General features: G+C 42.0%; 1 protein-coding gene across 3 annotated transcripts in view; it reads right to left on the reverse strand.

Annotated features, from left to right (window-relative positions):
- NALCN (sodium leak channel, non-selective) overlaps positions 1–25,412 on the reverse strand; it is an 864,749-nt gene that overhangs the window by 122,170 nt on the left and 717,167 nt on the right. For all 3 annotated transcript variants that reach the window (XM_077482966.1, XM_077482963.1, XM_077482965.1), the window contains 6 exons: positions 15,005–15,125; positions 14,792–14,923; positions 8,677–8,844; positions 7,478–7,582; positions 4,312–4,418; positions 1,158–1,278 (listed from right to left, as the gene is read on the reverse strand). In XM_077482966.1, coding sequence (XP_077339092.1) covers positions 1,158–1,278; positions 4,312–4,418; positions 7,478–7,582; positions 8,677–8,844; positions 14,792–14,923; positions 15,005–15,125 — 754 coding nt within the window. The remainder of the gene's footprint in view (positions 1–1,157; positions 1,279–4,311; positions 4,419–7,477; positions 7,583–8,676; positions 8,845–14,791; positions 14,924–15,004; positions 15,126–25,412) is intronic.

A 25,412-nucleotide genomic window follows, 5' to 3' on the forward strand; every position in this document is an offset into this window, starting at 1 on the left:
GCTGCTGGTCCATCTGCACTTACCCCATCGGCAGTGGGGATCGTCAGGCACATCGGGGATCGGCGGGAACATTGAACAGGGGATCAGGCTGCGGTGGGCATCTGGCAGCATCTCAGGTGTCCTCTTTTCTTCTGAGATCATGGCGGCCTCTGCCGTCCATCTCCTCCCCTCCTCCTAAGTGGAGAGGCAATTCAGTGTTAGAAAAGCGAATATTCATTTGCTTTTATAACATGCCTGAATGGGCTCCAAGCGCAATGCTCTGCACTCCGAGTCCACCCTATTTTGAAGCCTATTAGAACCTATGACTAATCGGGTGCTAGAAAAATACCCCTGCCGCTGTAATTCAGGCGCCCGGTATCCTGAAAGGGGTGGGACGCATGAATAGGGGGTGGCTGCAGCAGCCGTGGATAGATTCATGCTATGCATGAATCTATCCATTAACCATATGGGGGGGGTGGCGTGGATAGAGGGGGCGGTGCCCATGTGCACTGTATAGTATTATTATCTGCATATCATTTAATCATTATATGCACTGTTTATTGCTGACTTTGCTAGTTTATTAGTTAATCTCTGCCTAGTGGTACAGAACTCTATTCTATGTTACCTTGGTATAGAGATTTTACTGTTTTGTTTAGCAGACTGTGGCCGAACCTACCTTCCATGTGTTGAGTTATGCTTACACCACCATTTATTCTAACCTATAGCAATACATTAAATTTATGAAAAAATAAAAGATCTTGTGTCTATTTCATGGTGCTAATTCACAGCTGAGTTAAAGGTCCCCATACTTCTATTCTTATAAGTGCTTGCAGTAACTTTCATTGAACTAGGTATGTCAGAGGGGCTGAGATTGATTTTGGAGTAAAGGCACAGAACAGAGAACTCAAATTAGGAAGTAAATCCCGCAGAGGTAGCACAGTAACAAAGACATTTTATATACAAAGATTTCAGACTCAGGTTGAATGCAGTATGATTTTGAGTTACTTTTACTTGCTTTTGATTGGTTTCTATATTGCTTATGATTCAATTATGAGTTGTTTTGACTTGCTTCTGATTAACGTTAAATAGCATCATTGTTGCTTTGAGTAGCATTTACATTAATTGAATGGAAATAATTGCAAGTGTACACAAGTCTTTTCAATATACTGTACACTTACAGGTCCTACACGATGAATGATGACATCCCGAACTTCAACCCAGCCTTTTAAAGATAGCACTTCAAACAAAGCCAGCATAGCATTTCCCACATTGTCAAAATTAAAGTTACGGGGATTTGCCCTAGAGAGTAAAAAAACACAATAGTTACTCAAAATGGTCAAAATGAAGGAGATTTGCCCAAGAGATTAGAAAACTTTAAAGTACACTTATCATGACAGAATTATACTGTATATGCCACTATTACTGGCTCTCCTCTCTTGGGAATGCTAGTTCCCTGGGTGCCATGCTTTCACTTTAATGCTTCTTGAGTCACTGACCAAAAACAAATATACAGAAAGAATTCTAATATGTTTCTAAAAATCTTTACAACATTCTTGTTCCAGGGTTTATGACTCAAAAGTACTGAAGCAGAACACAGCCAGGTAACTAGCATTTTCAGAAGGCAGCCAGCCTCTGTAAATCTCTCATTACAGATGTGCTTTAAGTGAACAGATACCATCAGTGCTTGCGTCAAAATATTGATATTGTGAGATATGGTAATATGGAACACAAGCCAAATCTTTAAAAGATGTAAGATCTGCCCTATGCAGAAGCAATAGCGCTAAAGATTGTCAGAACCACCAACACTGCCAGTGCAAAGTGAAAGCAGTGTCCCCTTTCTCAAAAAAAGTCAAGACCAAAGGCAAGATCCAGTCATGCACTGGTTACAGCTTGTAGGACGAGTTTTCTGACTGACCTATGAGACCGCAAGACCCCTGACCCTCTGTCTGGACTGTGCCGATTGGCCCTGTGGTGATCACATGCACTCTCAAAAAAAAAAACAACTTGCAATACACACCAGAGTATGTGCAGCCTGACACCATAGACAATGTGTTATCAGGAAATTATTAGGTGTCAGCGGAAGAAAAGGAAGATCAGAGAAACCAGGATCAGGCAGCCTTTTTACATAATGCAAAGGATTAACCCCTTAGGTTTCACTGTAAATATAACAAGCATGCTTTACTGCATATACAGACTGATTTTACTGTTGTGAGTTTAGTAACACTTTGAAGCTGGCCTATACACTGTAAAACTTAAACAATATACTTTGCTTGTAAAAATAGGAGTTGTTACTGGCCAGCCTAATTCCCTACATAATGCAAAAAAAGTAGATAAAGCCTTGGTCTCATTAGGCTAATGAAGACCCCTTTACAATGGCTGACAGGGTATTAGTCCTCTAGGATAAAGGACTATTTATTTATAATGAGAAGATTTATGTCCTTTAATATACATCACAAAAGGGGTCTCTTGCATCTGGGAATGAATAATAGCCAACGTATTTTCATTTAAAAAAAAAAATATGCCAGTAGGCTGTATACAAGGCTACAATTACTTTTTTTCTTTTAAACAGAGCAAAACATCACATTTTCATGTTAGGTAACATCTCTCAGGCAGACCATTAAAATGACAGAAATTGTGCTTTTATTTAAGGTCAGACAATGTTTAACAGCTGTTAAGAGTAGGTTTACAGTACATATTCTTGCTCATTTTAAAGCTGAACTCCAACCAAATATCCAAATATGTGAACTACATGTCTGTTAAAATATCTTTAAAAACATATACATAGTGGAAACATTTTAGTCTTGGATAGGGAATAGTATATCAGTTAAAATTTTTGACATCTGTGTGCCACTTGGAAGGTTTTCCTTCACTTAAAGTGATTGTAAATAATCACCTTGTAAGACAACCCATTCAGTTTAAAGTAAAAATGAAAGCAAAACATTTTTGTATAGATATAAAAATACATTATTAATACCCTTTTCCGTAAGTGATCACATTCTCTCTATTCTCAGCTGCATAAGAGCTGGGGAGGGGGGAAGCAGCAGCACACTGAGCTTCCAAGTGAATGGCTGTGCAGCGGGGGGGCGTGTCAGGACAAGTCTGATCATTGGAGGAGAGCACACTCCCAGCATAGCTAGAGAACTGACCACAGTGTGCTCTCCTGCTGTGGTCAGTTTTTAAAAGGAAAGCAGTGGGACTGACAGGAACACCAGGGATTTCACATAAGCAACACAAAAAGAACAGGATATTTTCTCATACAAGTACATGATACAGCAGGTGCATATCAAGAATATTGAGCGTTGGGGTAGCAAGCGCTTTAATGTGCTGGAGATTCAATAGTAAGAGGAGATATTGCCAAAGTGAAGGAAATTACAGTCTTTGACAATTATCACCCCAATGTTTACTCTGGTGACAGCTTAACAATTTTGCATTTCCGCAGACACAGCCCAAGGTGAAAAAGGTCAAACTTAAGATACCAACATCCCAAATTTATATTATAACAAAGCAAAAGAGGGGACAGACAAGGCTGTAAGGTAACCAAGTTAAAGAATTCTATCGCATTTCATGATAAAATCCATCATGAAATGTGGTAGACTTGTTTAACTTGATACCGTAAAAAGTCCCTAAGGCTGGTTACCTTACAGCCTTGTCTGTCCCCTCTTTTGCTTTGTTATAATTTTGCATTTCCCTTACTTGGTGACATTGCTCAAAAAGGAAATGGGGGGGGGGGGGGTTAAATCTTTCAAATGGACATACATACTTAACTATAACATATGATTTTAACAGAGGCTCTAATACTTCCCTACTGTATCAAACATAAAAAGAAGTTTTAACTTTAGATACACTTTAGTTCTGTTCAGCCAGTCTTGTGATTTACTAACTTTACCATGCCGAATGCCAGCAGGTTTATCATACCACTTCTTATTGCCGACTCTCTGTGCATTCCCCTCCTGTAATATTAAAACTTTACTTTCCAGCCCATGTGTCTGGCACATGTTAGGATCATAGTAACATGTCTAAAGTAGAGTCTGACTTTCTCAAGGCACTGGCATGACCACTATCAGCTTGATTTTGCTTAAGCCTACATAAAGTCAGGTTTTACACATTATGCATTTTTATTATTAGTAGCATTTCTAAGATACAGTTTTGAACAAATCATTTAATACTATTTATTGTGAGTTTCAATCTAATCCCTGGAGTGAACAATAAATAATTCAGTTCCACTCTGTATAAAGATATATTATACAAACATAAATTCAACATCTTTAAACATTGCTATGCGCATTGTTTAATTGTTTACACAGCTAAGAGTAGTTTACAAAAAAAGCTTACCAGACTCTTGGAACCCAGAATCCTGGCTTCTTTTCATCTGGTTTCAATTTCAAGTTTAAATTTTTAGAGACACTGACATTAATCCTAAATATTCCATGGCATTTTTCCTAAGAAATAAGAAAAAAGAAATAAGACACATTGAATACAGCTGTAGCTTATGCATTCAACTCCAAATGCAAATAGTATTCCCATTTTTAGAACTATAAAGAAACAATACTCTTCTGCTGCATGCTACGGTATCTGTCTTTCTATTATCAAACATATGCTGCCACTTATATATACATAGTATCTTCCCTGTTCAGATAGTAAATACAGGAGCTATTTACTGCAATTGCAGTAAGTAGTTCAGAGGTCATGTGAAGTCTGACAGTTGCCGATCTGTTAAAGTATATGTAAAATCAAAGTGTTTTATACCTTTTGGAAAGAACCTGAAAGGGTTAGACACTCTATAAAGCTTTTTTGTTTTGTGCACCTGTGGCAAGATTCACCCCCCCCATTTTTTTTGGTGACTATGGTCAAGTGATGAGAGATGAGAGGTGAGAGGTGAGGGTACATTTTCCAATGGGGCATTTGTTCAGTGACAACTATATAAGAGGGGAAATCCCTTCACTTTGAGTACATTTTGCCTCATTTTCTATAAAAATATAAAGAATATTAATATATAAGGAAATATATTTTGGCCCACATTCGAAACATGATGTGACTTGAGCACGATCCACTGCAATATTGTAAGCATGTTGATTGGTTAAATAAATACTATGTTTATTGGGGTTTTTGATACATTGTATGTATATTTACATTTTATTTTTCTATAGATGTAGTGTTGCTCGACTTTGCCATATCGGGTCCTGAAGAAGCTGTGTTATTGACGAAACATTTACCTAGCAGATCTGGTTACCCGAAGGATACATTTCTACAAGTGCTGTTATATGTTTTGATACTTACATCTATAGGGTCTTCTGGTACCCAAGTACAGTTTATTATGCAATATTTATCTGTAGATCAATTTTAGATGGTTTTGGCTTCGTTTTTTTGAATTTTGTACAATAAACGCAATATTTTATATATTTGGCGTCTCTTATGTTGAGCCTTTCAAGTCCAGCTAGTTAGGCAGGTTCCGGCTTATCTGGCCCTACAGCCTTTTTGTATTGCCTCATTTTCTGTTGCATCCCAACAACAAACAGTGAAGGGAAATCTTCCCAAAAGGACACAGACTATTAAAAAAACATCCGACAAAAGTTTTAACCATTGCTTACGTTATCCAAAACTAAAATTATACATTTGGCTCCACATACACTTTACTTGTCTGATCTCAAAGATTCTATCCTATCCTTTGAGTGTGCGCTGTGTTAAGTCAGTTGACAGATCAAAATAGTCTTTGATTTCTGTGACCTCAGACCTCCTGGGGCTGCAGCTAAAGTGGCAGGCTCAGAAAAAAATAAAGTATAGTAAAGCTGAAAAAAAGAATTGAGGATGCCTGAACAGTTATAATCACTAAGAATATTCAGGTTTCTGCATAAAATAAATCTCGACAGGTAAGGTTGGATTGTGTGTAAAAACACAGCTGCCTTCTTGCATCTATGGGTACTTTAACAACTAGCCAAAAACAATACCTTTTGACCCATCAGAGAAATGTTATCTATGACTACCACTAATCATTTCCTTAGTAGTGCATAGGCTTGTATGCCTAATCATTTACTATATCAAGTCCTCACTGGCTGAATCTGTTTCTTTTTTCCCCAACAGGCCCTTGGTATTAGGACCCCTTTCACACTTAAACGACCTGAAAGTCACGTGACTTTACCACGTAACTTTGACATGACTTGAAGCAATGCCTGTATAATCTTCAGATCTATGCACCTCAAGTCGCATCAAATTCAGACCAAAGTAGTGCAGGGACTACTTTGAAGTCACTGCAACTTGAAGTCACACAGATATGAACGATACTCATTAGAAATCATGGTGTACGACTTGTCATGCAACTTTGCAGTCCCAAGTCGCAGGACAAGTCACACAAGTGTGAAAGTGGCCTAAGAGTTTCTCCTCTGACCTATCAATTTTCCTGATGAATGTGATCAACAGGATCTTTGTAATGATATAAATGCTGTAAGATTCAAACAGTGGTAGGATTTGTTAGAGTAGGTGAGTAGAAGCTTGAAGAAAACAGGTGAGTGAATTTAGGTAAACGTACTAGAAAAAAGGTAAATTGCAGTTCTACTATATCATTGTGTCAGGGCTGGGCTCAGCCCTTCCTTCTCTGAGCTGGCCACTCAGCTGTCTTCTAATTACCAGCTCCTATCTCTCCACAGTTACTCAGCTGTTGATGATATCCTGCTTGTCAGTCCTGCCTACTTAAAGCGGAGCTCCACCCTAAAGTGGAGCTTCCGCTCATTGGAACCCTCCCCCCTCCGGTGCCACAATTGGCACCTTTCAGGGGGGAGGGGGTGCAGGTACCTGTACAGTACAGGTATCTGCACCCACTTCTGGCATAGATATCCGCAGAATCTACGGATATTTACGCCCCTTTCCGCAGGTCCCCCGCTGTCTGCTGGGAAACACACGGATCCCAGAGACAGCGGGGACCATCCTTATTGCGCAGCTCGACTCGTGCATGCACAGTAGGGAACCGGGAAATGAAGCCGCAAGGCTCCACTTCCTGATTCCCATACCCAAGATGGCGGCGGTAGCACCCGAGAGACGATCGAGAGATCGGCTTCGGGTGCCGACATCGCGGGCGCACTGGGCGGGTAAGTGTCCTTATTTTTAAAGTCAGCAGCTACAGTATTTGTAGCTGCTGGATTTTAAAAAAAAAAGGCGGAACTCCCGCTTTAAGCCCTCCAGTGCAAAGGATCTCTGCCTTCGCCTTGGTCAACATCACAGAAACTATCTCCTGCGATCCTATTCAAGACTTGCTTTGCTGACATACCTTCTGGCTCCAGATCCTGTTTGCTGTTCCTCTACATTGATCACTGACTTATGGCTTGGCTGACTATCTGTTCCAGTTACTGAACGTTGGCTATGTTTTGACTACGTTTGTTCTTTTTACTTTTATTATTAAACATGGGTTATTTAGCTGTACTTCTGTCTTAGTCTGATTTATGGTTTCTGACACAGTGTACCTTTCTTTGTGAGCGGAAAACCTCTGACACTTTTCTATAATACTCACCCGGGTATCAATAGTTGGATCATTGCACTTTGCAAGCTTCCCTGCAAATAGCTGGACGCCAAAGCTGGCAAATACCAGCATCAGTGTAAGTAACAGAATAGACACCTGCAAACATAAGGAACATTTTTTTTATTAAAGAATTTAAAACTTGATGAAACTGCAAATGTTATATGGAATGAATTACAATCTTAAAAAGCTACACTTTTTGATATCTTTTTGATATCTCAGCTCTCTTCCACCCCTGCCTCACACTTTCATCCCCCCCCCCCCCCCCCCGGTTATGCTTCTCCTCTCCTCTTTCCTTTTTCTCAACCTATCTCTCTTTTTCACTCCCCCTCTCTTTTTTCCTTACTCTCTCTCTTTTTCATTCACTCTTGCTCAATTTTTTAATGGACTCTCTTGCTCTCCTTCCCTTCTTTTTGCTTCTCCTCTCTTTTTTGCTCTCCCTCTCCCTTAAAGTGGTTGTAAACCCTTACAAACCACTTTGACCTACAGGTAAGCCTAGATTAAGGCTTACCTGTAGGTCCAAGAAATATTTCCTAAACCTATACGGTTTAGGAGCTATTTGCCCGAAGACAGGCACCACTGTCTATGGCGCATGCGCCGTAGACAGCAGAGCGCAGGCGCACTGAGCGCGGCATCGTCAATGACAAAGATGCTGCGTGTGTCGGCTCCCGTGCGCATGTGCGGGAGTGACGTCATCGCGGCTTCGCCTAATGACAGCGGCGGAGCTGAGAAGATGGATGCGCCGGACTACAGGGGACAGCGGTGACTTCGCTGGCTACTGTGTCAGGTAAGTGACACATAATGGACTACTATGCGATGCATAGTAGTCCATTATGCTTTGCCTTTGCAGGGAATGAAAGAGGAAGTAAACTCATCAGGGTTTACTTCCTCTTTAACTTTTTCACTCCCTCCTCTATTTTTACCCCCCCCTCTCTCTGTTGCTTTAAATATTGTTTTAATTTGTGATATGAATCTGCAACCTGATATCACAAATTATTTCAAAACAGAACAACAAAAATAGCATTTATTACAACACAAATATGCTTCCCAAATAATCAACATTTGCCTCTAAGTAGACTACTATAGACGTATCATTCAGTTTTGTAAAAGCACTGTGACTGCCTAAATAAAACACTTGATATAACAGTAGTCCCATTTTCTAAACAACCGAGTGGCAAATTGTTTTAACATACCAAAAATATTTCCTTGAATCCGCTAAAGAGCTCACGTACAACTTTCCTCATTTGGGGGACCAGCTTGAATATGCGGAGAGGTCTCAGGCATCGTAGTACCATTAAAAGCTGCGTTCCAGACTTTGCGGGAACATTGTATGGCATCCAGCAAAGAAAGATCAAGCTGACCTTAACATTCAAAAATATATAATGAATAATAAACTCTAAGAACAATGCTATGCCTTGTCTGATGGTTTAGGTTATTATTTTAAAATGTCTGTTTTCCAGTATGAAGATTATAAGCCAAATGAGAAAACATATTGCAAACTTTCTATTTTGTACTTGTTTACTCTTGTGCTCATAAATTGAATGCTACATATTTCACAATGTCAAGCAATAAAAGGGTGAAAGCTACTGCAGAAAATTGAAGCAAATATAACTTCTTTAATGACAAATAAACATAAAAAGCATGCTGGCTTCTACAACGTATAAAACAAGAACTGGTAAAAATGTAGAGGAATGTTAAGACTAACGACATTAGAACTAAATCTTTACAATGAGAAAAAGTTTATTAAAGATATAGATCAGGGGCCATCAGTGGCCATGATTCATTTAAGGGCACTCGGCCCACAAACATTTTCGCCACTGTCCTCTTCATTGGACAGCAGAGAGCAGTGGTATCACAGGGCTGGATGGGGGTGGGAACCGTTGGAGTTAACATTTTACATTACAAAGCAGGTGACTGGCTGTCGGGCGATCCCAGCAACTAATCACCAGCCTGTTAATGTGAAAAGTTAATCAGCAGTTAACGAGCAGTTCCTGCTCCCAACCAGCCCTGTGATATCGATCTCTGCTTGATATACACCTGTGTAAAGTAGGAGAGTTCTACCTACACAGTGTGTGCGTGGGGGGGGGGGGGGTGGAAGGGGACAGAGGACACTATGGTGCGGATAGAAGACACTATGGTGGGGAAAAAGGACCCTATGGGGGGTACAGAGGACCCTATGGGGGAACAGAGGACACTATGGGGGGTACAGAAGACACTATGGGGGGTACAGAAGACACTATGGGGGTACAGAAGACACTATGGGGGGGTACAGAAGACACTATGGGGGGGTACAGAAGACACTATGGGGGGGGTACAGAGGACACTATGGGGGGGTACAGAGGATACTATGGGGCGTACAGAGGACACTATGGGTGGTACAGAGGACGCTATGGGGAGGCAGAGGACGCTATGGGGGTATAGAGCAAACTACATTGGGGGTGCAGGGGACAGAGGACACTGCTTTGGGGGCACAGGAAATTTTCTATGGGGCAGGGGAGCAGAGAACACTATGGGAGTTATGTGAAGGGGGGCAGAGGACACTGCTATGGGGTACAGAAAGAACTGCAATGGGGGGACACTATTAGGGACCACATCACACCTGAGGACAGGGACCCCATCACACATGGGGACAGGTATCCCTTCTCATCTAGGGACAGGGACCCCATTACCCCTGGAGACAGGGACACCTTTTACCTGGGGACTGGGACCCCATCACCCCTGGGGACAGGGACCCCATCTCCAGACTATGCTGGCTGGCAGGGCTGGCGTCAGTCACCCTTGGGTGCCAGGATTGGGGAGGAGGCAGTAAAATCTGATTCCCCAGCCACATGCTCCCTCAGGGTGAACTGGCTTTGTATTAGTGAAGCACCTTTAAGTGAGGTAAACCTGTACTGTTATTATTACTATGTTAGGATTATTATTATCTTCATTTATTAGCAGGTGAATACAGCCCTCCATGCATTCACATACATTGAATCCGGCCCTTAAGTGGAAAAAGGCTGCTGACCCCTTACATGGTAATAAGCATAGTATATCTAGAACAAAATTATATTATATATAGCTATATATTTTATAGGAAAGTAGTGTTTCAAAGCTGGGAAATTCAAACTGAACATGTGAAGAAAATCCATAAGCATAGATTACATTTAGTGGAACTTAGTAGATCCTGAGAAACTGGAGGCTAAAGCTATATGCAGGTCCAAATGTACAGTAAATCTCATTAAAGTTGTGCTTATTCCTACCCCCTATCGGCACCCTTTGTGAGCTTTTCTGCTGGCAAATGAAACAAGCACACTAATGATTCAATAGTGATTCCTTGCAAATCAAATTGGTTGGGTAAAAAACTGATTTTGAAAAAGTTTGAGATTTCACTGGTACAGAACATGAGGGGAAACCAGAATGTTACAGTTGTCAAAGGGCCAGATAAGGAAAACGATTTGAAGACACTAGTTCAAGTGACAACTCTCTAATGTGGGATTTGCTCTGACTTTGAAGAGATTTTGAGCTAGTCTGAGTTTAAGAGCTGTATACATCTCAGGATTCTTCATATTCAACACTTATGGGAGTGTCAAAGGCCCGTATCCTTCGTTGTGTGCAGTGATTCCTTCTGCAGACCCCTATGTTACTACCTGCATCCAGGGCCGCTGATAAGGCAGTACAGCCAGCCCTCCAGTAGGGGGCCCGAGCCTCATCAGTCCAAAAGGGGGCCCGGACAAGTGCAGGAGAGGAGAGCTGGCTGTTCTGCCTTGTGACTCCTGTGCTTTATCCCTATGTTCTACTTACTTGCCTACAGTGCCTTTGTTTAGCAAGCTGTCCCATGCTGGCTTTATTCTCGGGCTGCATCGTGATTTTAGAGCAGCAGGGACAGCTGCACACTGTCTCTCTCTGCTTCTGCCTTGAAATCATTACACTGCCCGTGTTCTATGGGTCCTTAAACTCCCCCTCCCCTCCCCCTTTGCAGCGTTATCTTGCAAAGAAGAAAGATTGAAGGTAAGAAGTTCTCTGCCTGTTCCTCCCTGATGAGTCCTGAGCTCTGCTCTCCTGACCTCTACTCTGTGCTCTGTGTGAATTGTGGCTGTAGAGTTTGAATGTTGTAGTGCTTCTAATGGAAAGGGGTGACTGAGGAGGGGGGGGTGAAGCTGCAAAGCTGCAGAAAGTTCAGAATTCCAGCTGACAAACATCTCCACCAGCCACAATGCACCAGCTATTTCTATATGCCACTCCTGAGGCCCCATTCACACTTAGCATAGCGAGAACACATGTTCCTGCATTTATTTTGAATTTTTTTATTTTTTTTTAGATTGTTTATACATAGGGCAGCCCATTCACTTGAATGGGCACCATATATTTGACAAATGCACCATAAAAGTTCTAGAACATTTTCAGGCATGCAGCTTTGCAAGTTTGTCACATGACAAAATGCAAGCTGTTTTTGGGGTGCCATTAACAATTAACGGCACCACAAGCACTATGCGAGATTGCAGTGCATTTCTAAAATTAATGCAAAGAATGCGTTTCCCTTACCCTTTGTCACACGGTCAGGAAATACAAAGTGGAAATGCAGCCTAAGAACTCTTTCACATGGTTGGCTGAGCCGTGGATTTATCATCACCCTAGCTGCACACCCAAATCCTAACAATACCGTCAGACAGGGCTGTACACATGATGTAGTTGCAATGTTTTACTACACAGCTGCGACATTTTAACACAGGCTGCAGAGTTTGACAGCCAGCACCACCTATCAAACTTCCCATTGAATTTAATGGGGCCACTTTGCAACTGCAAGCCAAACACTTGGCTGTCAGTTGCAGCCAAGAGTTGCTCACAGTTGCAGCCAGTCTCGCAAAGAAAAATTACTATTCAGCAATTTAAAAAAATTATAAAAAAATACAGATGTCAGGAGGCAGTAGTAGCAAAGGTATAATTTCTGCCATGGCTGCAAAATGGCATTGCTACCATCGCATTTTAGCAAAAATTTAATTTGATATTTTTTTTTTTTTGGGGGGGGGGGCCCTGTCAGGTAGGCTGTATGGGGCCCTGCGATTTCTAACAGCAGCCCTGCCTGCATCAAAGTAGGAGGCGGCAGGAGGAATTGCATTGAACAGCAGAGGACTAGGCTTCCGACATACCCAGAAGTGCAAAGGACAGTGCTCTACAAAAGTGCAAAACGTGAAGGAACCAGTGGCATGACTAACAGGCATAATGCCCCTTCTTTTGCTGGTTTTACATTTTTTTTTAGCCAAGTAACGTAGTTAAGTTGGAGCAAAGGTCCATTTACACATGATTTTTAACTGAGTAATTAGCATTTTCAAAGGACTTATTTCCCTTATCATATGGTTTCCTTAAATTTGCTTCTGTCATCCTGGCTGAGGACCACCCTGCTTGTGACTGGGTAAAGAAGGAGCAGCAAAACACTTAGGGGGCAACTCCATGTTCTCCCCACCAATCACTCAGCTTCTTGTATATTGTACAATGTAGTAAAAGCCTGACTGGCTTGCAGTGTTGCTCCTTTCTCTCCCACTCTAAATCCTGATCTTCAGGTAACTACTGTACAAAAGGCTAATATTAGGCTAAATAGGAATATTTTATATATTTTATATCTGCCTACCCTTTGTGAATAAATTATACATAATTAATCCCTAAGTAACGGAGAGTCTAGTAAGGTCTAAACATGTGTCTACTATATTAGAGCAAGATATATTTAGCTTTAAGACCCCTTTCACATGAGCCGACAGGGGCGTCAGCAGAAAAGCGGCGCTATTTTTAGTGCCGATTTACCGTCATTTTAGCGGCCCTATTCAGCGGCTAGCGGGGGCGGTGTTAACCTCCCCGCTAGCGACCGAAAAAGGGGTTAAATCCGCCTGCATAATGCAGCTGAAGTGGCGTTTTGCTGGCGGTATTGCAGCGCTGCTCCATTGATTTCAATGGGGAGTAGCAGTGGAGGAGCAGTGAGTTCACCGCTCCTTCACTGCTCCAAAGCTGCTGGCAGGACTTTTTCTGACACCCTGCCAGTGTACCGCTCCAGTGTGAAAGCCAGAGGGCTTTCACACTGGAGTGCATGGAGCAGCTGTTTTGGGGCGGTTTGCAGGGACTATTTTTTAACGCCATAGCGCCTGCAAAATGCTCCAGTGTGAAAGGGGTCTTAGAAATACTTCAATTGCACCTGTACTGTATGTACAACTGCCTTGTAATTATTTATTCACTTGATTTCGAGAAGATTTAACTCCCTTCATGACAGGCCATTTTTTGGGATACGGCACTGTGTTATTTTAACAGACAATTGCAAGGTTGTGCGATACTGTACCTAAATAAAAGTATATATTAATTTGTTTATGCAAACGTTATAGTATCTAAGTATCTACAAACTATGGGATATATTTATGGAGTTTTTGTTGTTTCTTTTTTTCATACTAGTAATGGCAGTGATCAGCGACTTATAGCGGGACGAAGATATTGCAGCGTACATTCACTTACTGACACTTTTGACATGAATACAGTGATCATTGCTAAACATATGCACTGTGACTGTACTAATGACACTGGCTGTGAAGTGGGTTAAACATCAGGGGCGATCAAAGGGTTAAATGTGTGCCTAGCCAGCATTTTTGTGTACACAGCATGCTGCTTTCACTAGAGAAAGTAGTGGCTTCTAGCCCCTGCTTTGCAGAGACACATAATTAATTCCTTACCTTCTGTCAGAACTGAGATATGCCTTGTTTAAATTTTTTCTGTATTAATGACGATCACCGAGTGCCAGAGGACATTGAGTGCCCCGCACTCGCAGATCGGCTTCTGCTATAAATGATCATGTGCTGATGGCGTGTGCGTGCCCCCTACATATGAAAATGCAGAATCACATATAAATACGTGATCTTGCGCACAGCTGCACAGCTGGCACCCTGTAGCAGTAAAAGTGCTATAGGATGGTTAGCAAGTGGTTGTGACAGACACCTAAGCATGTTGACTATAATGTCAGATTCCAAAGCCTTTCGCTACATGATCTCAGCTTAAAGGGGGGTGGGGGATAAACCAATATGAACACCAATTACCCCTTTTATCAGAAGTCACATCACCAACGCTTTTGATTATGTGAGCAGCATTGGACGGAGCATGAAGCAGCAATTATTTTAGGAACATTAAGTATTTTAGTTTTTTTTTGCTCTTTCACTTTTGATTTTTCATAGGCCTGGATAAATATTTCTGTTTCATTCATCGATACTCATGGTAATTTACTCATTTAAAATAAACTTTGTGATCTACTGTATTATACAGTATGTATTGACCTAGAACAGAAAGGTATTAACTTACAAGATATATGAATATGTCCATCACTCCTCCAAAATCCCTTATAACAGCCGTGGGAGTAAAAAATAAGCCATCTGCCATAATCTTCAAGTTCAGTTCAATGCTCATGAATATGACAAAAACATACTCTGCAATCTGACAAAGAAGAAAGACACGATTAACAAAGGGGATATTAAGCAAAGGAAATAAGGTAACATTTTTTAAAAAAAGTTTTACCTGCAAAGTTGGTGTGTGCATTACTCTCCTAAAAGGGGATTCAAACATCATGGATATACAGGAACAGATGGTAACAACGATCATCACCCAGTCGAGGTAGGTCACCAATCCCAATAGGTCACTGTCAAAAACCAAACACTGGTTAGTACAAATTTCAACCCCCACCCCCGTCTTTAAACTGAACAATCACAAATATCTAGTTATTGGTTTTGGGATGGGTATCATCGGTTATAAAAAAGCTCAGGCTGTGTTATATTGCTATTGCCTCTCATCACATACATACTTAGTATTTAATGGGACCTCTCACACTGAAAATCACAGCAATTATACTATGGGTATTGATAGGATAGCTCAGAGATAGTCAGAAAGTCTAGGTACAAATATAAAAACACATTCCCCTCTGGGTGGTCTATGTACATTGCAGTGATTTTAACAAAGTTTGTTGCAGATGCCTACCATTTGTTGAAGAAGTCCCTGTGTGTTTGTCTGTGTCCTTGCAGTAAGTGAATCTAATGGGAGTGGTTCCATAATTATTAATTATCAATCAGCTGCTGCACCTGCAGGGCTCTAATGAGGAAAATTGCAGAGTCTGCTTCCCTTTAGGCCGCGTACACACGCGCGGACTGTTCGCCCAACCTTGTCCGCTGAACAGTGTTTGGGCGGACAGTCCGCTCGTGTGTGGGGCTTCAGCGGACAGTTTCAGCGGACAGTTGGCCGAACAAGGTCTTACGGAAATTCCGAAAAACTGTCCGCTGAAACAAGGTTTCAGCGGACTGTTCGCTCGTGTGTAGGCTTGTTCGGCCAACTAAGTCTCGCGCATGCTCAGAAAGGATTTCCACGTCGGAAGGTTGCATTGCAGTGTATAGGACGTCGTATTTTTCATCCCGTCGTACGTGCCGTTCACGTCATCGCGCACGGTTTCAGCAAACTGTTCGTCCGTCGTGTGTGGCCATGTCCGTCCATGCTAAGTTTGAGCGGACTGTTCGCTCAAACTGTTGGACGGACAAAGTTGGGCCAACAGTCCGCGCGTGTGTACGCGGCCTTAGACATGATTTCCTTTTGAGAGTATCTCACCAAAAATTAAATTTTTGTTGCAGGGGATGCCAAAATTCTACTTGTATCTTAGTGCTAATTTCTGAAAATATCAGCGAGCCAATCACACAACCAGGAAATTATGTTTTTGGGGGCGTTCTGTACCCATTCTGTGTACAGAACACCTGCAGGTAGACATAATACATTGTATTTTACAGAAAATTACAGAGCTGCAGATTGAAAAGAAAAGGTCATTTTTAATAACATTCAATTACGATATGACTTGAGTCACAATTGTATATGCTATATTATTTTTTTTTTTATTCGCAATTTTTTTTCCTTGGAAGTGGAGTTACTCTTTAAAGCGGTAGTAAACCCGCTGAAATGTTTTTTTTTCCCTACCTGTAAGGGAAAAGGCATAATGAGCTAGTATGCACCGCATACTAGCTCATTATGAAATACTTACCTTAGAACGAGGCCCCGACATCTCGCCCAATACATGCCGAGGGAGCTGACATGTTCCCCCGGCGTGTCTTCCGGATATCGCGGCTCCGGCGCTGTGAGTGGCATGCACGCGGGAGATTTCTTTCCAGCGAGGTCCAGCGTATGCTGGGCTTCCAGCCGAGAAACCCCTGTGCGCATGCGCCGCTGCAGTCAGTGGCTCATTGCCAGGGGAATATTTCCTAAACCATACAGGTTTAGGAGATATTTTTTTTTTTTTTACCTACAGGTAATCTGAATTTTTCCGTCGGAATATCCGATGGACCAACTTTTCCAACTTGCCAGTAAAATTTTCCGACAAAATGCTCCTATCGGACATACTCCGATCATGTGTAGCCTACTCCGACGGACAAAGTGCCACGCATGCTCAGATCATATTCCTAGACCAAAGCTATTGGCTACTAGCCTGGACGTAGTCCCGTCATAACGAAATAACGTCATCACGTTATGGACAATCGGATTTTCCGACAACTTTGTCCGACCGTGTGTATGCAACAGTTTCGGACAAAATCCATCGGACTAAATCCGTCAGACAAAATCCAACGGATTTGGTTGTCAGAATGTCCGACCGTGTGTACAAGGGCTAAAACATAACCATACCTCTAAACCAGAGCTTGACACCCAACTCCCTATACTCTAACCTAAACTTAAACATTTGATATTTATTACTGTAGTGCACTCAGGCTACACATACAGTAAGGCCGCGTACACACGCGCGGACTGTTCGCCCAACTTTGTCCGTCCAACAGTTTCGGCAAACAGTCCGCTCAAACTTAGCATGGACGGACATGGCCACACACGACGGACGAACAGTTTGCTGAAACCGTGCGCGATGACGTGAACGGCACGTACGACGGGACGAAAAATACGACGTCCTATACACTGCATTATAGCTTTCGGCGTGAAAATCCTTTCTGAGCATGCGCGCAACTTTGTTTGACGAACAAGCCTACACACGGGCGGACTGTTCGCTCAAACAAGGTTTCAGCGGACAGTTTTTCGGAAATTCCGAAAAACCTTGTCCGTCCAACTGTCCGCTGAAACTGTCCGCTGAAAGCCCACACACGAGCGGACTGTCCACCCAAACACTGTTCAGCGGACAAAGTTGGGCGAACAGTCCGCCCGTGTGTACGCGGCCTAATACATATGCTTTATATTTGTGTTTTTTTTTTTTAATTACTAAGTGATCCAGCAATTATCTTGTGGTAGCAGCATGCTGGAAAAGATTCACAGGGTATTTTAAAACTTTATGCAGCACTAAATAATTAAACAGAGGAGCACAATACTCTAATCCCTACCCTAAACTTTTACACATACAGTAGGTGGCCACTGCAGATCCAAACTTGCCTTCTCCTAAGGCCCCTTTCACACGGGACAGATCCGCAATGATCTACTTGCTCAGCGGGGATCGCTCCGTTTATCCCTGCTGAGTCGGGGGATGACAGGGAGGTCCCGGCACACTGTGCAGGGACCGCCCTGTCAGCTCTCCGCTCTCCTCTATGGGGGATCGGATGAACACGGACCGTCTGTCCGTGTTCATCCGATTCGCTCTGCAGACAGATAGAAAAATAGGATTTTCCTCCGTCTGCAGAATCGGACAATAGCGGAGACGGACAATATCGGGTGTCTGCGGATGTTCATCTGCAGACACCCGCTATCCCATAGGAATGCATGTATGTCCGTATTTCATCCGCAAAGGGATGGATGAAATACGGACATACTGTCCGCATGTGTGAAAGGGGCCTAAGTGTAGAGAAATCGTCTAGTCCTTCACTAAAACCTAACTGCATTCAGATGCCAGTACTGAAATGACTAGAACTAAAGACAAAACTTTTTTTTCATTTTGAATAGAGTAAGAGAGGGTCATAACTCTTGTAAGGTGTTTTGCCATTAGGGAAATTTCCCTTGATTTCCTGTTCCATAGTCAAAACCAGAAGTGAGTGAAAATCCCTCCAAATGGAGTGAATGCCTGGTTGTCACCAGGGTCACCAAAACTAGTGTCCCCATTGGCAGATTTGCCCTCTATTACTATTCTTGGGACAACCCAATATTTGGGATTTTCTTTTAGTTTCACTGTTGACAATAATGGTAAACATGACAAATGGAGAGGGTGAACCTGTGTAACAGGGACAATTACAGCAATAGGACCAGACAGGTGTTATAATCCCTCTCTGCTCTGTCTGAGACCATCTTGTAAAAACAAAAATCTCTTTAGTTATACTTTAAGTCAAACAAAATAAACCTATAGTTTAAAAATCAAACAAATGTGCTGTGCTGTGAATATACTCAAACAAACATGTATTCAAATAATCATGTAGTGCTCATACACTGAGCAGAATAAAGTGCTATAAGTGCAAAAAAATAAAATTCATCCATATGTACATGTAAAGCTGTAAATATGTGCATTGATAAATTATATTATTCAAAAAAGTGCCAAGCAAGGTAAACAGATTGATTATTTTAAATTAAAGTGCCAATTCTTCTGTGCAAAGCATAAAAAAAACCTCAAATAATGCTCATTCAAAATGACAAATCTTCAACTGTGGACTACAATTGGTAAGTGATATAGACAGAGGAATCCCAATTCCAAATACTGATGGTGACACGGGTGCTCCACACGTGCTTAATTACAGTCCAAAAGTGCTCCAAGTAATCCCTTGTCCGTGCTTCACCATATTTAATTATGAATGGATGCTTATGAGATCCCAAACCAGGTCTAGCCATACATTAGCGGGCAACCCCCCCCCCCCCCCCCCCCAATTTATGAATGCCTGATGTAATAATTTTACTTGTGAGCAGAATATTTTTTTTTTTATAAATGTCTTATGTTGGGAAATTGCGCAATAAGTGATTGTGTTCCTTTTTTATATACATGCCTACTAATAATGAATGATGACAACTAATCAGCCGCATTATCAGGTGATCTTTTTGATGACACATCTAACATACGGTTCCTGTGAAGGGAGTGTTACCTGAATACCCACAGTGGGGGTGTTGCCCACTAATGCATGGCTAGACCTTGTTTGGGGTCTTCTCATCTAGTAAGCACCCATTAATTATGATATAAGGTGGAACACGGACAAGGGATCACTTTGAGCACTTTTGGACTGTAATTAAACACGTGTGGAGCACCCTTGTCACCACCAGTATTTGGAATTGGAATTCCTGTCTATATCACTTACCAATTGTATTCCACATTTGAAGATTTGTCATTTTGAATGAACATTATTTGATTTTTTTTTATGCTTTGCACAGAATAATTGGAACTTTAATTGAAAATATTCAATCTGTATACCTTATTTGGCACTTTATTGAAAAATATAATTTATGAATGCACAGTTTTACATGTATATATGGACAAATTTTCTTTTTTGCATTTATAGCACTTTATTCTCCACAGTGTATGAGCACTACATGATTTTGATTATTTTAATACATGTTTGTTTGAATATATCCACAGCACAACACATTTTTTTGATTGTAATGTTTTAATGTGTCAGTGTATGCAAATGTATCATTATAGCATGTACACATGTTATTGTTGCATTGCGTTTACAGCTTAACCATCTGACATCCGTGCTATGGCCGAATGATGGCCACAGCGCGGATGTGAATTCCGGGGAGGCCGTCATATGACGGCCTCCCCTGTGCACGCTCCCTGAGCGCGCTGTGATCACAGAGTCACTGAGACTCGGGGGATCACCAATCCTGGCCCCTTACCATGTGATCAGCTGTCAGCCAATGACAGCTGATCACATGATCAAAACAAAAGCTCGGTGATCGTTTTTTTTTCTCCTCACACTGACAGCGGAGGAGGAAAAAAAAGCAGATCAATGGCTTATCTTAAAGGAAAATCGGTCCCGAAAACGAAGAGGCAATTATGCCTCATTTATAGAGTCTAACAGTGCTCACAAGTGCCACCTATTGATGCCCACCAGTGCTACCTATCGATGCCCACCAGTGCTACCTATCGATGCCCACCAGTGGTGCCAATCAGTGCCACCTAGAAGTGCTTCCTATCAGTGTAACCGATCAGTCCCCATCACTGCCACCCATCAGTGCCCATCACTACCGCCTCATCAGTGTACATCAATGACGGACAAAAATTACCCATTATAAAATTTGAAAACAAAATGAAAAAAAAACATTTTTAAATTTTGACTTTTTACATTTAAAAAAATAAATAAAAATCGCACAGGTGATCAAATACCACCAAAAGAAAGCTCTATTTGGGGGAGAAAATGATACAAATTTTATTTGGGTACAGTGTTGTATGGTCGCGCAATTGTCATTCAAAGTGCATCAGAGCTGAAAGCTGAAAATTGGTCTGGATAGGAGGGGGGTTTAAGTGGCCAGTAATTTCATACTTACCTAGGCGGATGCAGCATTGGTCCGATGCTACATCTGTCCCCTGGCCCCTCAGCACGGAGAACCGAGCGATCGAACACCACCGATGGCTCGGTTCTCACAGCTCCCCAAGCAGAGAGCTGTAGCCTGTCAGTCACAGCTTTCTTCTCTGCTCCTCTGCACTCACTGGAGCGTTATGCTTTGGAGTAGTGGGGAGTGGCCGTCTCAGACTCTCAGTGGCTCACTGGGAGGCTGTGCCAGGTGTCAATCCAGGCACTTGGCAGGTCCAGACTTCCATTGTCAGGATGACGCGGTGCCTGGACTGAAATCCGGGATGCTAGTAGAGAGAGGACTTCACTCCACTCTCTGCTAAAAACGGTCAAGGGAGTGCAAAAAAAAATAAAAAATTTGCACTCCTGTGATCCATCGGAGAAGCCCAGCCAAATGAGGTCAGGCTGAATGTCTCATTTAAACCTGTCTCTGTAAACTTTACACTCATTGTACAAAAAGTACATGTGTTCGGGAATAGTGATCCCAACAATATCAAAATAATCTGAAACTAGATTTAAGGAGTTATTAAACATTATAAATATTAGGTGGAGGCAATGTGGTTCTTGTACAAATAAACCTAATGCCGCGTACACACGAGCGGACTTTTCAACATCCAAAGTCCGAAGGACCGAGTCCGTCAGACTATCCGATCGTGTGTGGGCTGCAACGGACTTTTGATTCGCCAAAGTCTGACGGACTTTAGAATATGGAACATGCTTCAAATTTTCCCGAAGGAACTTCGCCGGACCCGGTCCCCTTCGAAAACTCCGCTCGTGTGTATGCTACTCCGACGGACTAAAACCGACGCTAGGGCAGCTATTGGCTACTGGCTATGAACTTCCTTATTCGAGTCGGGTCGTACGTCATCACGTTCGAATCCGTTGGAGTTTAGTGTGATTGTGTGTGGCCAAGTCCGTTCGGCCGAAAAGTCTGTCAGAACTCCGTCGGAATTCCAGCAGAACTCCGACGGAACTCCTTTGGAAGTCTGTCGGACTTAAGTCCGCTCGTGTGTACGGGGCATAAGACTGTGTAGGCAGGTCCTCTGGGTTAGCCTTGAGATATACTGTATATGTTCCTTTGATTATACAAATTGCTATGAAATACAATAACACAGATTGCCATTTTCATATGTCTTAAATCATATAAAAAGGCTTTAGAGTGGAGATTGTAAAAATGAAGACAACGATATTCATGCTAGAAATGAATTGGTAGTCAGTAATTAGATCTTGGCCTGATTATATAACATGAGATTTGTGCACAACTTTGCCATATGAACACATTCCCATCATGTGGTCTTATCAGAGTAATACACAGTAAAGAACCTGCCAGGGTTCTTTCTGTTATGGTGTGACTCATTAATTATATTTCTAAAGTAACATCAAATGCTCTTGCCTGATAGGAATTCCTCTGACATGGAAAGAATCCAGACAATTTCAGGCCATTACATGGATTAGGGCCACATAAGGAGAGAAATCTGCTACAAAGTAATACATCTTTACAGCAACATAATCTGTGCCCTTTATGGAATACTGACAGATTACAGATGTAGAAATTTGTATAAAAGACCATTATAGGATTTGTTATTAAGAGGGGATGAAAAGGAAGATCCGTAGTGATGGACTGAACAGACTACAAAAGAAGATGAAGAAAAATAAAAGGATAATGAGTATCATTCAGGTGGAACTGAGCAATAAGCCATAAACACAGAAGGAAAAAAAACATTGAAAGCATGAGATATGGTCTGCTTACAATATTGGACATCTGTTTATACCATGGGCTTATTTTTATACAGCTAATTATTTATCCAAAATGAATGAACATAAAAGGATTAAAGTGTTACTAAACCCAGAACCCTGTATTCACTATATCTGGTCTCCCACAGTATACGCAACATGGAAATTATTTTAGTAAATATAAACTGCTAAATACCTTTTCTCTTCAGCAGTATATAGCTGTCTTGTGACTTCTATCAGTGTCCGGCTGAGCACTGGTAAAGCTTGTTGGGGGAGTTTTCATTCTCCTCTGACTATCCTATGAGGCTACATGACCCCTGACCCTTTGTGCCGATTGGCCCTGTGCTGATCTCTAGCAATACATACCTAACTCAGCATGTACAGAGTACTCCCAAGGCTCTGTGTTATCAGCAGTTGGATTGGAGACAGTAAAACAAGGGGAGGATCAGAGAAAACAGGATCAAACAGCCTGTTTACACAATGCAGAGGATTAACCTCTTAGGTTCCACAGTGAGTATAACAAGCATGCTTTACTGCAGATACAGACTGATTTTACTGTTGTGGGTTTAGTAACACTTTAAGTCTACCTTTCTACAGTCAATTCACATAAGAAAACAAAACATATATTTAGAAGTTACACTCAGAAAACATATTTTAATTGGAATGGCAGACTTTGAGTGTTGGAGAGGAAGCTAAGAAATGCTGTCATTTTTTTCTAAGAATCTATATCCCACACTGGGTAGATCCACCTCCTCCAAATGTAATAGTAAATCCAGAACTTTCTAGTGGTGACAACTTTTTCTGTTGACAACCGTAGGATTCCCCTTGACTTTGGAGAATTTTTTTGGGTTCATACTATGAAGATGTTGGGTAGGAAGTAATGGGAAACCACCCCAGTGAATGCACAGTGAAGCAATAAAACAGCAATAAAACGTGACAGTGGTTCTAACTCTTTGCCAATCTATCCAAAGTTTAAAAAATGTAACTTTCGACTTAAGCTCTACTTTGAATTATAATGATAGTGTATAGTTAAAAATACTCTATAACTGTGGGTCATTTCTCAGGCTTGTCCAGCAGCCAAGCCTGTGTGTTTTTCTGGGTAAGGATTGAGTGACTCGGAGGCTGGTATGATTCACGGGCAGCATCTCTGATACCTCCTCCTACTTCTGGAAACTATCAGAAGATACCAGAAGCATGGGCTAGGAGGGAAGGAGGAGCTGCCTGGAGTATTCTGAGGACCCTGATCAATCCCCAACAGATAGGTTGGCAGGTGCAGGCCCCCTCAAATACCCAGGGTCAGCCCAGCTGGGGCAGTGGAGTTCAGGTGGAAGATGGAGTGTTAGGTTGTCGGAAGCCTTTGAGAGTAACCCCCTAGTCTGGGGAGGTGAACTCAGACCTGGGCTTGGGTGTGGAAGGGACCCCACTACAAGACACACAGGGGGATCCTGACCAGGAGGCCTGGGAGCAAGAAGAGGACAGCAGGAGAACACTGACGGCCAAATCTCCAGGAAAAGGCAGCCAGGACGATTGGGGAGTGTTACAGTTAGAGAACTAAGAGGCATGCCTGAAGGGACTGGGTGCAAGAAGTCTGGGATGGATGCAGAGTCAGTCTGGGAGGACTGTGGAGTTTTAACCAGGAGGGCTAGTGAAAGAGGCAGATGCAGCCAGGCGGGCTGGCAGTGCCTGAAGAGGTGGTACTGGGATCAGTAGCCACAGGAATAGGAGAGCTAAGCATGGGGACAGTTTTTCTGCTACACTACCACAGGGGCCCTCTGTCTCTGCCTGCAAAGGGCATCTGCTACAGATCTAACTGGATTTAGGTTAAATCATCTTTTCAGTGCTATCTGGTCCTGGGAGATGTAGTTCTACGAGCAAGATTGTGTTGGAGGTAGAAGAGGAGAAGTGTATATATGCATCTTATATAGTTGTGTCCCTGACAAATTCTCTCTGTGCTGATCAAGTGGGCATCCCATATAACCCTATCCCCTATCCAAGTTCAACTCCCCTAATAAAATACAAAAACAAAGCTGCAAGGACTGATTCCTAACTCCAACATGTGTAGAAAATTTGTGTGCCTGGCTGTGCAGGGTGGGAGATACCCATATTCACCTCACTAGCAGCTCTTACGGGGGTAGCACTACATATGATTCCTGGTTGTAAGTTGAAAGTGGGAATCAGAATGTTATACAAATTCACCCAAGTCTGTAACATGTTACAGCTAAAAGAACACAAAGGACTCATCTTTACATAATAAAAGTTCTATACATTTCTTTCTATTCCTCATATCCTGATTACTTTTCTTATTGTTTCTCTTGAAATTCATTTTATATGTTAACCACTTGCTTACTGGGCACTTAAACCCCCCTCAGTCCCAGACCAATTTTCAGCTTTCAGCGCTGATGCACTTTGAATGACAATTGCGCGGGCATACAACACTGTACCCAAATGAAATTTTTATCATTTTTTTCCCACAAATAGAGCTTTCTTTTGGTGGTATTTAATCACAGCTGGGAGTTTTATTTTTTGCTAAACAAACAAAAAAGATGCAAAAAAATAAAAAATCATGTTTAATAGTTTGTTATAAAATTTTGCAAACAGGTCATTTTTCTCCTTCATTGAAGTGCGCTGATGAGGCGGCACTGATAGGCTGCACTGGTGGGCACTGATAGGCATAGTTAAGGCGGCACTAATAGGCACAGATAAGGCGGCACCGATGGGCACAGATAAGGCGGCACTGATGGGCA

This window comes from Lithobates pipiens, unplaced genomic scaffold, assembly GCF_037356315.1.
Source record: "Lithobates pipiens isolate NorthernLeopardFrog02 unplaced genomic scaffold, aLitPip1_a1.2 Scaffold_16, whole genome shotgun sequence".
NCBI classification, from domain to species: Eukaryota; Metazoa; Chordata; class Amphibia; order Anura; family Ranidae; genus Lithobates; species Lithobates pipiens.